Raw genomic sequence first — 13,419 nt, 5'->3', positions numbered from 1 at the left:
CAGAGAAGGCTGTGGGGGTCCTGCTTGTCCAGGAGCCTGAGAGCAGAGGGCTAATGGTATCCTGGGCTGCTTTAGGGGAAGTGTTGGGTTAGGGTGATCCTTCCCCTCTGCTCGGGTGAGGCCATACCTGAATGCTGTGTCCAGTTCTGGGCTCTCCAGTACAGGAGCTACAGATGAGAATCCATTGAAGGGTCATGAAGAGGATGTAGGGATTGGAACATCTCTCCTGTGGGGAAAGATGAAGAGATGTGGGATTGTTCAGACTGGAGGAGGCTGAGGGGGAATCTTGTTAATGTATATAAATAGCAGGAGAGAAGGTGAAAAGACAGAGCCAGTGGTTGGACATGGACACAACCTGAAAAAGAAGGGGTTCCCCCTGAACATCAGGAAACATCTGCTGGGAGAGTAACGGAGCTTTGGCACAGCTTGTTCAGAGGTGTTGTGGAGTCTCTTTCTTGGAGATACTAAAATTGCAGAAGTTCATGGGCAACTGGTTTGAGATAACCCCACCTGAGCATGGACTTGGACAAACTGAGCTGCCAGGAGCCTTCCAGCCTCAGCCAGTCTGTGAATTTGAAAGATTTTTAAATCTCATGGTTCAGCTGGGAGAGAAGCTGGTGCCAGCTTTATCCCTTCTCCTATCTTGGCTCTAAGCCATGTCCCTCCTCAAGGGGACATCCAAACTCTTTCTGCCGCCTTCCTCTGGTAGTGCTGGTGATGGAACTCTTGCAGGTAAAGGTGATGCAAAAGCCTGGTGGCCCCCAAGCATCTGGTTTTGGTCCTGAGCATCACCATGGTTTTCGCCCTTGTCTTGTACAGCTGGGAACATAGGAAGGTTCACTTTGCCTAGCAGTCTGTCCTCATCCCTGGAAATGATAGGGCCAGGCCTTACCTGCACCCCACAAACCCGTCCCTTCCTGTGTGACTGGTTTTGATTGCTTGCCCATCTCTGTTTTTTCTGCACATTTCTCCAGATGCTGAGGGCAATATAAGCCAGGCCCAGGATGCCCATGGTTTTCCAGGCCCTGTAGAGCAGCCAGGACGTGTCCACCTGGGCAAGGTAGTCCCAAAGCTGGCCCAGAGGGTAGGGCAGGTCAGAGGCCACGCTCTTCACGACAAGGGGTGGGTTTTTTGTGCCCCAGGAATGATGGCCTCCTCCTGGAATGTAGCATCTGTGGGGTCCCTCCCAGCCATTGATGCCTGCTCTCTCCCACCCCAATTCTCCCATGTTTCCTAGAGCACACATTCTGGAAGCTCATAGACAGCAGCCTGGCTGACACCCCTGCCTTCCATGCTGCCCCTTCCCTGGGTGCCCTTGGTACCGAAAGGACACGTGCCACAGGAACAATAAACTTTATTGATATGAACCGTGCAAGAAGATTTCAAAAGTCGGCTGCTCCCAGCAGGAATTTTGCTGAATTTCACAGGCATGTCTGATGCACAGGCATGCTCTGTCTGTCATATTTGGGAAGATGGAGCCCTGGCCTTTGGGATACCTGTGGGCCCTGGGAACACCTTTGGGAAGGTGGCAAAGGGGACAGGCAAGAGGAAGAGGGCATAGGCAGTGGAGGAGCCCCTACCACAGGAGCCTTTGGTGGGCTGAGGCACCTTGTGACTGGTTGTCATCCTGGAGGCATGCTGTCTGGATGAAAACACTCCAGTTGGCATTGTTATCCAGCCACTTCCAAACACCTGCTCCTCTTCCAGGTGCAATGTTGCAATCACACCAGCCTTGGAGGTTCTAACGACTAAGGAACCCAATGGGCCATGGGCAGGCACTGGGCACTGCCACCTTACAGGGACACATGAGCAAAGTGGTCACACCTATGTTAAGAGGAAAGCCAGAAGTTCAAAGAATCATAGAATATCCTGAGTTGGAACAGATCCACAAGGATCATCTAAATCCAACTTCTGGCCCTGCACAGAATCACATAATGGGTCAGACTGGAAGGGAGCACAGCAGGTCATGTGGTCCCACCTCCCTGCTCAAGCAGGGCCATCCCAGAACATGGCACTGCATTGTATCCAGGTGGGTCTGGGATATCTCCCATGAGGATGACTCCACAACCTCTCTGGGCAATTTGTTCCAGTGCTTGATCACTGCACAGTAAACTTCTTCCTTGTATTCAGGTGGAACTTCCCATGTATCTCATCCCAGTAGAGCCTGGCTCTGTCATCTTGGCATCTCCCCTTTAGATATTTATACACATTAACAAGGTCTCATGCACAGGACAGCCCAAGAATCACACCAGGTGCCAAGTTCAGGCACATTGAGAAATGCATTACCCCTTGAGAATGAGAAGTGCCATTAAACTGGAATTGTGGAGGGATAGGGGGACTAGGGAAGTGATCATCCCTTTGTACTCAGTACTGGTGAGGCTGCATCTCAAGTGCTGCGTTCAGTTCTGGGCCCCTCACTGTAAAAAAGACACTGAGGTGCTGGAGTGTGTCCAGCAAAGGGCAACAAGGCTTGTGAAGGGTCTAAAATACACATGAGGAACAGCTGAGGTAGCTGGGGGTGTTTAGCCTGGAGAAGAGGAGGCTTAGGGGGGGACCTCATCGCTATCTGCAACCACCTGACAGCAGGCTGTAACCAGGTGGGGTCGGTCTCTTCTGCCGGGCCTGCAGTGGGAGGACGAGAGGCAATGGCCCAGCGGAGATAGGGGAGATTCAGATTAGATATTAGAAAAAAAATCCACTGTCAAGAGCGGTCAGGCATTGGAAGGCCAGGGTTGCCCAGGCAGGTGTTGGAGTCACCATCCCCGGAGGTGCTTAAAGGGCGTGTGGATCTGGCGCTGGGTGATGTGGTTTAGTGGTTCCAGTGGCATTGCTGGGTGGACAATTTGACTTGTTTCATCTTAAAGGTCTCTTCCAACCTTGACGATTCTATGATTCTGTGACAGGACCCACGGGGCCCCGTGCATGCGGCGCCTCTGCCCCCTCGCTGGGACACGGGCTCTAGGACACAGCCACACCACTGGTAACCGGGTGGAACCGCGGCGGGGCTGAGCATCCCCGGTGCACGGCAGTGGCGCTCCAGTTGCGCGGCGGGGCCGGGCCGTGCTGCGGAGGGGGGGCGGCTCCGGGGGCGGAAGGGGCGGGCGCGGCTTGGCGGTGGTTGGCGGGGGCCGGGCCTCTTCCTGCGGCTGAGGACGCGCTCGGGCGGTGCTCCGAGATCGCGGCTCGGCGGTGGCGACGAGCCCGCGCCCGGCGTGAGTGAGGCGGCTCTGCAGGCCGGGGCGGCCGCCCGGCGCTGGGCCGGCCGGGGGGCGCGGGGCGGGCCGGGGAGCGCTGCCCTGCCCGGGACTGCCGTGGCCTGGGCCCTCCGCTCCCGGGCGGGCTGGGGCAGCGTGGGCTCCTTGGCTCGGCTCGGCTCGGCTTGGCTCGGGGTGGCTCTTGGGCCGGGCCCGGCGCTCGGGGCAGGGTGAGAAGGGGAGCGATGCCCGTCCCGCAGGAGCTGCCGCTGGGAGAGCCGAGTTGTGCCGCGGGCTCCAGGGCCACGCTTTGCCGGGAGAGCCGTGCCTCAGCCTGTTGCTGCCCCGCGGACAGCGCGGAGCACCGCGGCTTAAATGTCTTTATTTTGTGTCTGTGGATGTGTGTGTGTGTTCCCCCCCTCCCCGGCTTTTAATGTGGGTTTAAGGGGATTAAATCTGATGCAATCAAGGGGCTAAGAATAGCCTTGTCCACGTTCCCTTGCATGTGCAAAGTGCTCCGAGGGGCTGCTCCGTGCTACTGGCTTGCAGCGGGACAGCTGGCGGTCCCCGCGGCGGGATGCGGGGATGCGCGGTTTCCCGGGAGCATGCTGGGCAGCTGGAGCTCGCATTGGAATTGGTATGCGGTGCCCTAACCGGGAGAAATTGCCTTTCTTTATTTGCAGGGAGCTGTGAATCTGAGCAATTTGCAAGTGTGGCAGACAGCAAGTCTGAGCTTATTCTTCATTAACTGGCGAACTGCTCCACTTGTGTGTCTGGGATAATGCTCCTACAGAGTGTTGCATGTAAAATAAGGTTCTTCTTCACGTAGCCAAATAGAGCTATAACCGTTCTGTAGTTTAATTTAAATTGTGCCAAAAATATTTTGCTTCATGTTGGATGCAGGGCTCCCATCTGACAGTCTTCCAAAAATTATCTTATTCTTCCTAAATTTAATTTTTTTCTCTTTTAAATGCTGCGCGTGTTTATTTTAAGGTTTACTTCATTCTCATTTGGTCATTGCTTTTCCCATAGTTCAGTGGTTTCCCGTTTCTCACTCCATTTCTGGAGGGGTAGAAGCCTGTGACTATCAGTGTGGAAGCAGAACACCTTTCTGTTCTTTTAATAGATTTTTTTTTTTTTTTTTACAAAAAGTTAGGCTTATTGAATAATTAAATTAAATGAATTAAATGTAATCCTAAGTGAATAGCTATCGAAAATGAAATTTAGGCAAGCAATGCCCTTGTAAAAAGGGTTAATTTACATTAGAATTAGAATTTAGTGGTTGAATGTGAAAGGCCTGTGCAGTTTGCAGCTGTTATTACTCTCAGAAAATGAATATTTGGAGTGGAAGTGTGGTGAGCATCAGGCAGCATCGTTCATCTTTGCAGATGTAGTAGCATTATTAGCATCCCTCTTACCTCTGGGGCACAGTTATCTTCAATTTCCAGACAGAAGTTTTATCTTCTATCAAATTCTGGCTCTGCAGTGTAGCTGTTGAGCAGTGCTGTGCTGTTTATTAGGTGCCAGCCTGCCTTAAATCTCTGCTAAATGTGGGAGGGAGAGATACCTCGTGGCTCCAAGCAAGGAGCTAGAGTGAGCACCCTGTTACTTCAGATATTTTTTCCTTTGATAGAATAGTTTTAAGGATTCAGGGAGGCAGGCAGTTTGCTAACTGTATAGTGTGTGTGTTCTGTTTGCTAAAGAATCTTTGTGCAGCTGTGGTGAAAATATTTTTAATGTTGTTGTTTTCTTCTGCTTTATCCTCTGCAATCCAGGTGTTGTTAATCTGGGCTGTGAATTTATAACTGGGTAAGAGCTTGACGGCATATTAGTATGTGGTTGTGGGCAGCTCTGTTCTCTTAGAGGGAGACTGAAGAAGGGAAAGAAGGTTCTCTTGCGTCAGAAATCACCTTTTTTTCTCTTTTTTTTTTCTCTTGGATCAGGTCTTGAAGTGTAGGGTGAAGGTTTCTCTTCACAGTGCATGGACGGAAAGCCAATGCGCAGGTAAGACACAAAAACAATTGTTCTTCTCTTCCCCAAATAGGATAAATCATATGAGTTGGTTTTGTACATGCCTGGACTGTAAAATGTTGTGTGCTTTTGGATTTTTTTTTAAAAAGCCTGGTTATGGGGAATTGGGAAATAAATCATTCCCCTTTAGTCCTTTCTTAAATGTATTTAGTTTTCAATATTTACAAGACCAGATGTCTTTCAGGAAGAGTATGGAACATAAGTTACTGTAATTCTCCATCCCCTTTTCCACTTCCCCCATTTACTGTCATATTTAAAATTCAATATTTAATTACTTAGGTATTCAAACTGTGTAAAATAGACTGCCCGAGAATAAATTTAAACTTGATTTCCAAGGGGCAATATTTTTCCCTTAAAGAAAGACATTTGGTGAGGTTTTGGGTGAAAAGGAGATTTCCTTTTCTAATTATGGATGCCAGCTGCCTCGTTCTAATGAGCTGAAGACAGCTGAAGTATAATTCAGGGGAGTTCTTGCTGGGGTTGTGTCAAAAACATTCTATCTCATATAGAGAAAAGGTTTTCAGTAATAAAACAGTAATTCAGCACGATGACAGGTTTGCAAACAGGGTTTCCTGCTAGTTCTTGTTAATTTTCCCTGTTTGATGGCAATCCCACGGCAAAATTTAGCAGCAGATATATTTCTGTACATGATACAGGCTGTGTGGAAGCGAAGTTGCCTGAAGTTCTTAGTCTCTGAATGATTGGTCTGTTTGTGCTCTTTGGGATGTTGAAAGTAGGAAAACTTTATTGTGGGTAATTCTGTAAAACACTCGTGTAAGAGAAGGCAAGGCTTTTAACCATAGATGAATATATAGAGCATTTTTGGCTACACAAACCATTAGCCTGGCTTCTGTGTAAACCCTTGAAGAATGGCACGATGTTGTTTTAATTAAATGAACTTCTCAAGCGCAGCAAAAAAGGCTGGTGCTGCTGCTGCAGTTCAGGAATGAGTAAACCTGGGACATGATAGGGGCATCACTTAGCCCGGGTGTTGTGCTGCATTTTTGCCAAGATAAGAAATGTCGTTTGGTCAATGAGGAGCTGTATGTGACTTTTACAGTGAATTCCTTTTTCTCCAAGATGGATTAATTAGCAGATGAGCTCTCTTTCACCATAGTCTTCTTCAGTGGAAGTTGTTTAAATCTTAACCAACATAAACTGACAGCTTTTCAGGTTTTGATGTTGTGCTCCACTTATCAAGATGTTTTTGCAAAATGACGTAAAATTGGTGAGTAGCTTGGCTTGTGTTCTTGTTTCTTCCCTACTTTTTGTGTTTCTAGTGGGGAAATTGAGGTTCTAAACTCGTTTCCATGCCTGCTGTTTTCTGTGTGTTGCACTGAGGCAGAGAATTCACATGCTGGAGTTAGTGTGTCTGTTTGTGGGTTTGTGGCCTTGGACTTGGTATTGTGGAAGTTCTCTCTGCCACTCAGACAGTTTTAGTTTTAGTGGTGGGCAGCAGCACAGAGCTGAAGAAGTAGAGGTTTTTTCTTATTGCTGCAGCCTAGCCTGACAAGCACATCTCTGCTGTGCGCTGTGGACTTCAGTTCTTGAATACACTTGCCTGTTTTAAGGCCCTCAGTGTGGGTTGTTAAATTTTTTTGTTTTGTTCTCCTATTGCCTGTCTTAGAAGAAAATGATAAAAGGTTCCTGGTTGGATTTTGGACACAGATCTTCCTATGAGCTCTAGCTAAGCAGATAGCAGAGCACTTTCTTTTATCCTTTTACTCAGGGTTCTGAAGCCAATTTACCACCCCACGTGAGGGTTGTGGTAGGTCCTGCACAAAGAGGGGAGTGGGGCTTGGCCAGTAGTGGGTTAATAAACACGGTGAGATGGTATCAAATGTGTACAGCATTCAGAGGGGAGGAGGAACAGCTTGAACAGACAAGGAATTCCAGCTATTCCTGTCAAGATTATAGTAGGGAATACACATTGCTGTATCCTGCTGCAAACAGGATTTACTCTGCATTAGGAATGAAGGGGTAGTTGGGGCAGGCTGTTCTTGCTCACTGTCAGGGAGAAGCAAGAGGATGTGGCTTTGCTGAAGGGAAAAACAAGGCAGCAGGGACCTCTCAGTGAAGAGCATGGTCTCACAGCACCCAGACAAGGAAGGCAGAGAAGATCTGATGGCCAGGGCCAGTCAGGAGTCGTGTACTCTTCAGCAGGTCTGTAGGGGTGAGGAAGGAAGCAGGGAAGTCAGCTCAGAATCGGTGGGTGCACAGTCAGGTGCAGACATGTCTTTAACATAGCTCAGGCATGAGGGCTTGAGCAGCTCCCAAACAAATTGGGAAAGCTCTCTCAGTTCTTTCTCACCCGGCTTTTCCTGGCAGCCTTTTCCCAGGTTACAGCACTGCTGTATCAGAGCAGGCTTGAGCAGCCAGACCCCGCCAGAGGAAGGAGGCTTCAGATCCTGATAGTGAGCTCGGGAGCTTATCCAACTACTTGGACATACCTCTTGCCCAAAACAAACTACAAAAGGCTCAGGATGGTTTTGGAAAACTCCAGTGATGACTTCCTCTTTCAGAGTATGGGCATCCTCATGGGTGAAACTGAGTTTTCTGGGCTTGGTCAGTGAAAATCAAACTAAACAATGTAAATAGGGGCAAATACACCAGATCCTTGCTGTTTTCCTTTTGTGTAAAATAGTATTTGTCAGGTTTATCTGCTTGTTTGCGTAACTCTGTTGAGAAAGCTTACTGAAACCTTGCTTGCTAGGCAAGAAAATTAATCAGCGGTATTTTTCCTGATAATCAGACTTTTAGTAACTTAATTCCTAGAGTGCTGATTGCCACAGTAAAGCATTTCCGTTTACTTGGTTGGCATGTTGTGGTGGTGACTTCTGTTGCCAAAGGCTGGGCCAAATCAATGGCCCTTGTTCTTGCAGGTCTATAATGAGTATAGGAAATATTTCTTAATTTCAAATCAAGGCATTGGCAGAAATCACTACCAATTTGGTTTGCTATTTTTATTTGCTACCAAAATCTCTTGCTAATGAAATCCACTCCAGCAATATATGATTCTAGGATTTCAGTTGATGTGTTTAGCCTGAGACTTGTGTTTCGTAAGCCTTGGGTCAGCCTGTTGTTTCTGCTGAGCTGTGTTAAAGCTTTTTGTTGTAAACCTGTGCTAAAACACACATTATTCTTAAAAAATGCAGATTTGAAAGTTAAGGTGCCCTATGACAGCTCTATGGAGAGAATTTTCCTTAGGCGTGTGTTACTAGGTATTTTTTTTGAACTTTGGAAGGAGCTGCTGTAAGGATGGATGTCTCATAGATGCCCCTGTTAATGAATGGAGTTTTGGGCACTGGCACAGCAGAATAAAATGGAGGCGGAGCAGCCTGTTTATTAAGCTGACTTAGTGTTGCAGACTGCCTGTGTTCCCATTTGTACTTCTCAGCATTGTGATACAAAAAACTGATCCTTTGTCAGTCCTTTCTAATCCCATTGTATTTGCCGATTTCCCAGCCCTGCATTTTGATGGAAGCTAATCCTGGAATATCTGCATAGCTGGGTGTGTAATGTTTTATCTGAGCATACACATTTCCTCTGGATCCTCAGCCCTCCTTAATCACCCTGGGTATTCAGGAGCAGCTCTGAGCTCTGTGTGGGGGGAGGCAGCTCCCCTGCCATGTGAGAATCAAGGTGCTGCCTTCTGTATTTCACACCTCTAAGCTACTGGACTCATCACTTCATTCTCTATGCATATATATGCATAATGCACACATAATGCAGTGGAATCATGATCCTCATGGAGACACAAGCCATCAGACATGTCCTTTAAAATTCACACTTCTGTGCCTGTGTGTTAGCAGCAACCCCACCAAGCTTCACATCAAGCATCTGGGGTGGAAATTCCTAAGCCAATTGATCACTGGCTTCTGCATCACCCAGAGATAAGTTTGTGTGAATCAGGAATCGCTCGTTTGGTTGTTACTCTTTTTCCCATCCATTCAGTCCTTCTTTAATCATTAACAGCACTTTCTCTCCAGGAGGAAGGAGGCTAGGTACGATGCAGCTCTCCGATAAATGCTGATGGGAACAATGCAGGAATGACTCCAGTTCTTGCTAACCAGACTCCTTTTCAGTGAATTAAAGATGTGTTCAGCAGTGCCTCATTTGGGCAGAAAATCCTGATCTGCCCTGGCTAGGAAGTCTAGGGTTATTGCCTAAATCTGGCTAAGTAATCCCATGGCATAAAATGGTACATCCCATTGCCCTGTGTTGGCAGGGAGTCTTGGATGGTGAGGTTGGGAGGAATATTGTGTATTCCTTCTGGCAGCCTTAATCTAATCTATCTGTACTTAGAACTCTTGCCACTCTGTGATCTGCTTTAGGGCTGCTTTTAGTGAGAGATGTCTTTGAGGAAAACCTACAGGTGTCACAGAGGGGTTGTGTGCTTCCCAAAAGGATGTCCTGTCGTGGATGTGCTCCAGCTCTTCTGATCTGTAGGTACGTGAAATGGGTTTTTATTTGAAGAACACTTCTTCTGTGCTTTGACTGACAGCCTTGTCAAATCAAACTGTCCAGAATTGTAGTAGCATGTGTCTTAAAAGACCTCTTATTGTGTTCTTTTTTGCCTTCCAAGGCTTGGTTTGACATAGTTCAGAGCACCTAATGCACAATAAAATCAACTTAGCTTGCTTAGTAAGTGCCAAACTCTGCAGGGGAATGTTTGTCACCACCTTTCTCCATCTCTTGGTAGAGGGATTAAATTACTTACTAGCTGGCCTTGACTGCTAAGGACTATGAAAATAAGTCAATTAGGTAAATTAATCTTCAGCCAAGGTTTCTTGAGGTTTTTGTAGGGGTACCATTAATTGTGGTTTGTGTGTATTGCTGCAAGGGGAGCTTAGTTTATGCATTGTTTGTGAGGAACTTGGCAGAGCTTTTGAGAATGATTGTCAAACCCCAAAAAGGTGAATTTAGGTTGTGAGGGACAGGAGTGGGTGGAGGAGAGTGAGAGGCAGTGTAACAGCAGAAGGATTTATCAGAGGTGTCAGGAAAGCAGAATGGTGATGGATGTGAAAAAGATGGAGTAGGGATAAAAATCCAAAGCATTTAAGGTGCAGAAGCTGAGCAGTAGAAAGCAGCAAAACCCAGAGGGGAGCCCCAGCTAGATCTTTGTAACTTAAGATAGGAGGAAGAAGTAATGGTCTAAAACATCTGAATATGATCATCAAGGAGATGGTGTGGAGGGAATGGGAAAACAGGCTAAGATGCAAGTGAATAATTTGAACTGCTGCAAAGAGACTGGTTTCCCAGTGCTTAGAAAATGCATTTGACGTAATAATGAGGGGAAAAGATGTGAGGTCTTTTTTTTTTCTAATTCTTTCCTTCAAGCCTGCTGCAAATTACATTGAGCCATGGCAAAGCCAAACTTCTTTTTTTTTTTTTTCACTCTTAGTATGAACAGTGAGGTAGTGACAGCTCACAAATGCCAGTGCACCAGGGAAAAACTGGTAGTGGACAGCATGTTTTGGGTCTTTCAGTACATCTCTGATGGCCATAAACCATCAGTATTCTGATATTTTGCTCAATATGCTTTAACTGCTCTAAATGATAGTTTTCCTTTGATGTGGGAAGAGGCAGCAGTTTCCTGATTTTTCTTTAATTGCATGTGGAACTGTGAAGATACTATGTTTTCTCTCTGTGCCAGTAACTTAGTTTACGTATTAAGAGATTCTTTGCCTCTAGAGTTACCTTCCTGACTTTATGTTCTTCCTTTTTTGGTAGGTTGATAGTGGTGGATACTTGGATTGTTTTTTACTTTTTCCTGTTTGGTTTGGTTTCACTTGCGTTCTTCAGTCCTTAGTATGGCCTTTCTTGCGGAAGATTAACCTTCCTTGGGAAGGAGTGTCAGGGAAGGTGGATTGAGTTAGGAGCCTCTATAACTCAAAAATAACTGAAGAGGTGATAATTAAATGGGTATTCTGTGAACCTGAAAGATACTCATGGTAGTTTGCAGGCCATCTTGAGCTCCTGAAGTCTGTGTGACAGTTTAGTGTGTTCCAACGTTACAGTGATGAGTAGCCCCATTAAAAACGTAGGTAGAAGAACAGAGAAGTTTGGTTAAATCATGGAGCTGGAATTCTTTGCAGTGGAAATTCATCTCCAGCTCTGTCAAAGAAAACTCCAGTGCATGACAGCAGGCAAGTCAGCTAATCTGTGCTTTGAGTCACTCTGTGAAATGGGGATAATGTGCTTTTACCACACAAGGCTATGGTGAGGTTCAGCTCATAAATATGCATGTGTAGCTGGATATTACGGCTGTGTGTCATAGAAAGCATATAAAAGTAGCAATAAATTGAAGCCTGCTGCAAGTTGGCATTTGTTTACTTCTAAGCAAGCTTTGGTTGGAGATGGATTCCTCTTTCATGCAGTCACGTGCTTGTTTTCATGTCCCAGCATGGACTTACAGGCACTGCTTGTGCTAGGTGCGAGCTGTGGAGCTTTGGAGCGCAGCTGGTGGTGGGATCCCTGACCATGGTCCTGTGTTATTATCTCCTGCACTGCAGGTGTACCAGCACTCGCCCAGGAGAGACCGGAATGGACGTGACCAGCCGCTGCACCCTCGGAGATCCCAACAAGCTGCCTGAAGGGGTGCCGCAGCCCGCGCGCATGCCCTACATCTCCGACAAGCACCCGCGGCAGACCCTGGAGGTCATCAACCTGCTGCGAAAGCACCGGGAACTCTGCGATGTGGTGCTGGTAGTGGGGGCCAAGAAGATCTACGCCCACAGGGTGATCCTGTCAGCCTGCAGCCCCTACTTCCGAGCCATGTTCACTGGGGAGCTGGCGGAGTCGCGGCAGACGGAGGTCGTGATCAGGGACATCGATGAACGGGCCATGGAGCTGCTCATCGACTTTGCCTACACCTCGCAGATCACTGTGGAAGAGGGAAATGTCCAGACCTTGTTGCCAGCTGCTTGCCTTCTCCAGCTGGCTGAGATCCAGGAGGCCTGCTGTGAGTTCCTCAAGAGACAGTTGGACCCTTCCAATTGCCTGGGCATCCGGGCTTTTGCTGACACTCACTCTTGCCGTGAATTGCTGAGGATTGCTGACAAATTCACACAGCACAACTTCCAGGAGGTGAGAAGCTGGCGTGCTGGAATTGGGATGTAAAATGTGTCAACATGGCCTGTGAGAGCTTTGAGCAACTCTCATTTTGTCCTTTCCAAATCCTGCCTTTACACCTGCTCTGTGCCCTGATAGTGATGGGTGCCAGATGTTACGTGGGGAAGAAAGAGGAAAGAGTTACTGGCAGGACTGTGTTTTACTGGTGGTTTGTATATGATCCACAGCATTTGTTCCCTGAAAGATGTGTGGTGAGTGCTATGTGGGAGGCAAAGTTGTGGGTGCAGTTGGATTTGGTATTGAATCTGTTGTGCCTGCACAATGGTATGACATGCCACTCCTCTTTCAGAAATATTCTGGATTCTACATGGTTGGAGGGGAGGCAGGTGTTAGGACAGCACATCAGTAGAACCAAAAATATTTAATGCTGAGCTCTGGAATTGGAGAAGCGGGTGTTTGGGGGAGCATGAGGCTGCCTCAGGGGAGTCTTCAAATCCCTTGTTGTAGCAGAACTAGGGTTTTGCATCTATTATTCAGCAGAAGTTGTCTGAAAGTAATTCAGATGTGTAATATTGTAGCTGACCTTTATAAACTCAAGTTTCTCATCCTTTGTTAATTCTGCCTAGATGATTTTTGGGGGAAAAAATGCCAGCAGCTGGTACAGAGAAGGATCAGCATAATAATTAAGGATTGTGTGAGCAGTAGTCAGAGAAGAGTGGGTCTTGACTGAACTCTTGCAGGAAGGAGCTCAACCCTTTTAAATAATGTCTTTCCTGAGCCTTGCTTGGAAGGGCAGGAATTTGTGTGTATTTTGGAAGCAGCTGCTGTGTGGGAGGTATGTAGGAGCATGCTCAGTGTGAAGGTCTGGTCCCCTGCTAGAGAGAGTCTTCTCTCGCCTCTTGCAGAAACTGCACTCTGCTCTGCCTTGGAACAGGTAGCCTACTGCAGAGAAATCTCCTCTTCCCACCAGCTTCACAGGGAGATCCTTTCCAAAGGGAGGAACTCCAGGAACCCCTGGTGCTAATTTAGCTTCCCCAGAGAAGCAGCAGTATGGAGGCGCTGTGAGTGATGGCAGCTGGTCTCTCTTTTTTTTTTTTTTTTTTTTTTCCCCCTTCTGACA

At 47.2% G+C, this 13,419-nt stretch overlaps 1 protein-coding gene across 14 annotated transcripts in view; it reads left to right on the top strand.

Annotated features, from left to right (window-relative positions):
- The first annotated feature begins 3,095 nt into the window (after window positions 1–3,095).
- The window catches only part of KLHL20 (kelch like family member 20), a 32,324-nt gene continuing 22,000 nt past the window's right edge, over window positions 3,096–13,419 (top strand). For 3 of the 14 annotated variants that reach the window (XR_004241780.1, XM_032117872.1, XM_032117878.1), the window contains exons 1-6: window positions 3,431–5,003; window positions 5,138–5,198; window positions 6,391–6,453; window positions 7,554–7,748; window positions 9,560–9,674; window positions 11,741–12,314. Coding sequence is in view for 13 of the 14 variants with exons in the window: in XM_032117872.1 (XP_031973763.1) it covers window positions 7,709–7,748; window positions 9,560–9,674; window positions 11,741–12,314 (729 nt within the window). In the remaining variant the exon portion in view is untranslated. The other 11 variants (XM_032117874.1, XM_032117877.1, XM_032117875.1 and 8 more) reach the window with 11 other exon arrangements.

The sequence above is a fragment of the Corvus moneduloides genome, chromosome 9 (assembly GCF_009650955.1).
Source record: "Corvus moneduloides isolate bCorMon1 chromosome 9, bCorMon1.pri, whole genome shotgun sequence".
Lineage (NCBI taxonomy): Eukaryota > Metazoa > Chordata > Aves > Passeriformes > Corvidae > Corvus > Corvus moneduloides.
This window is presented reverse-complemented; position numbering and strand designations above follow the sequence as displayed.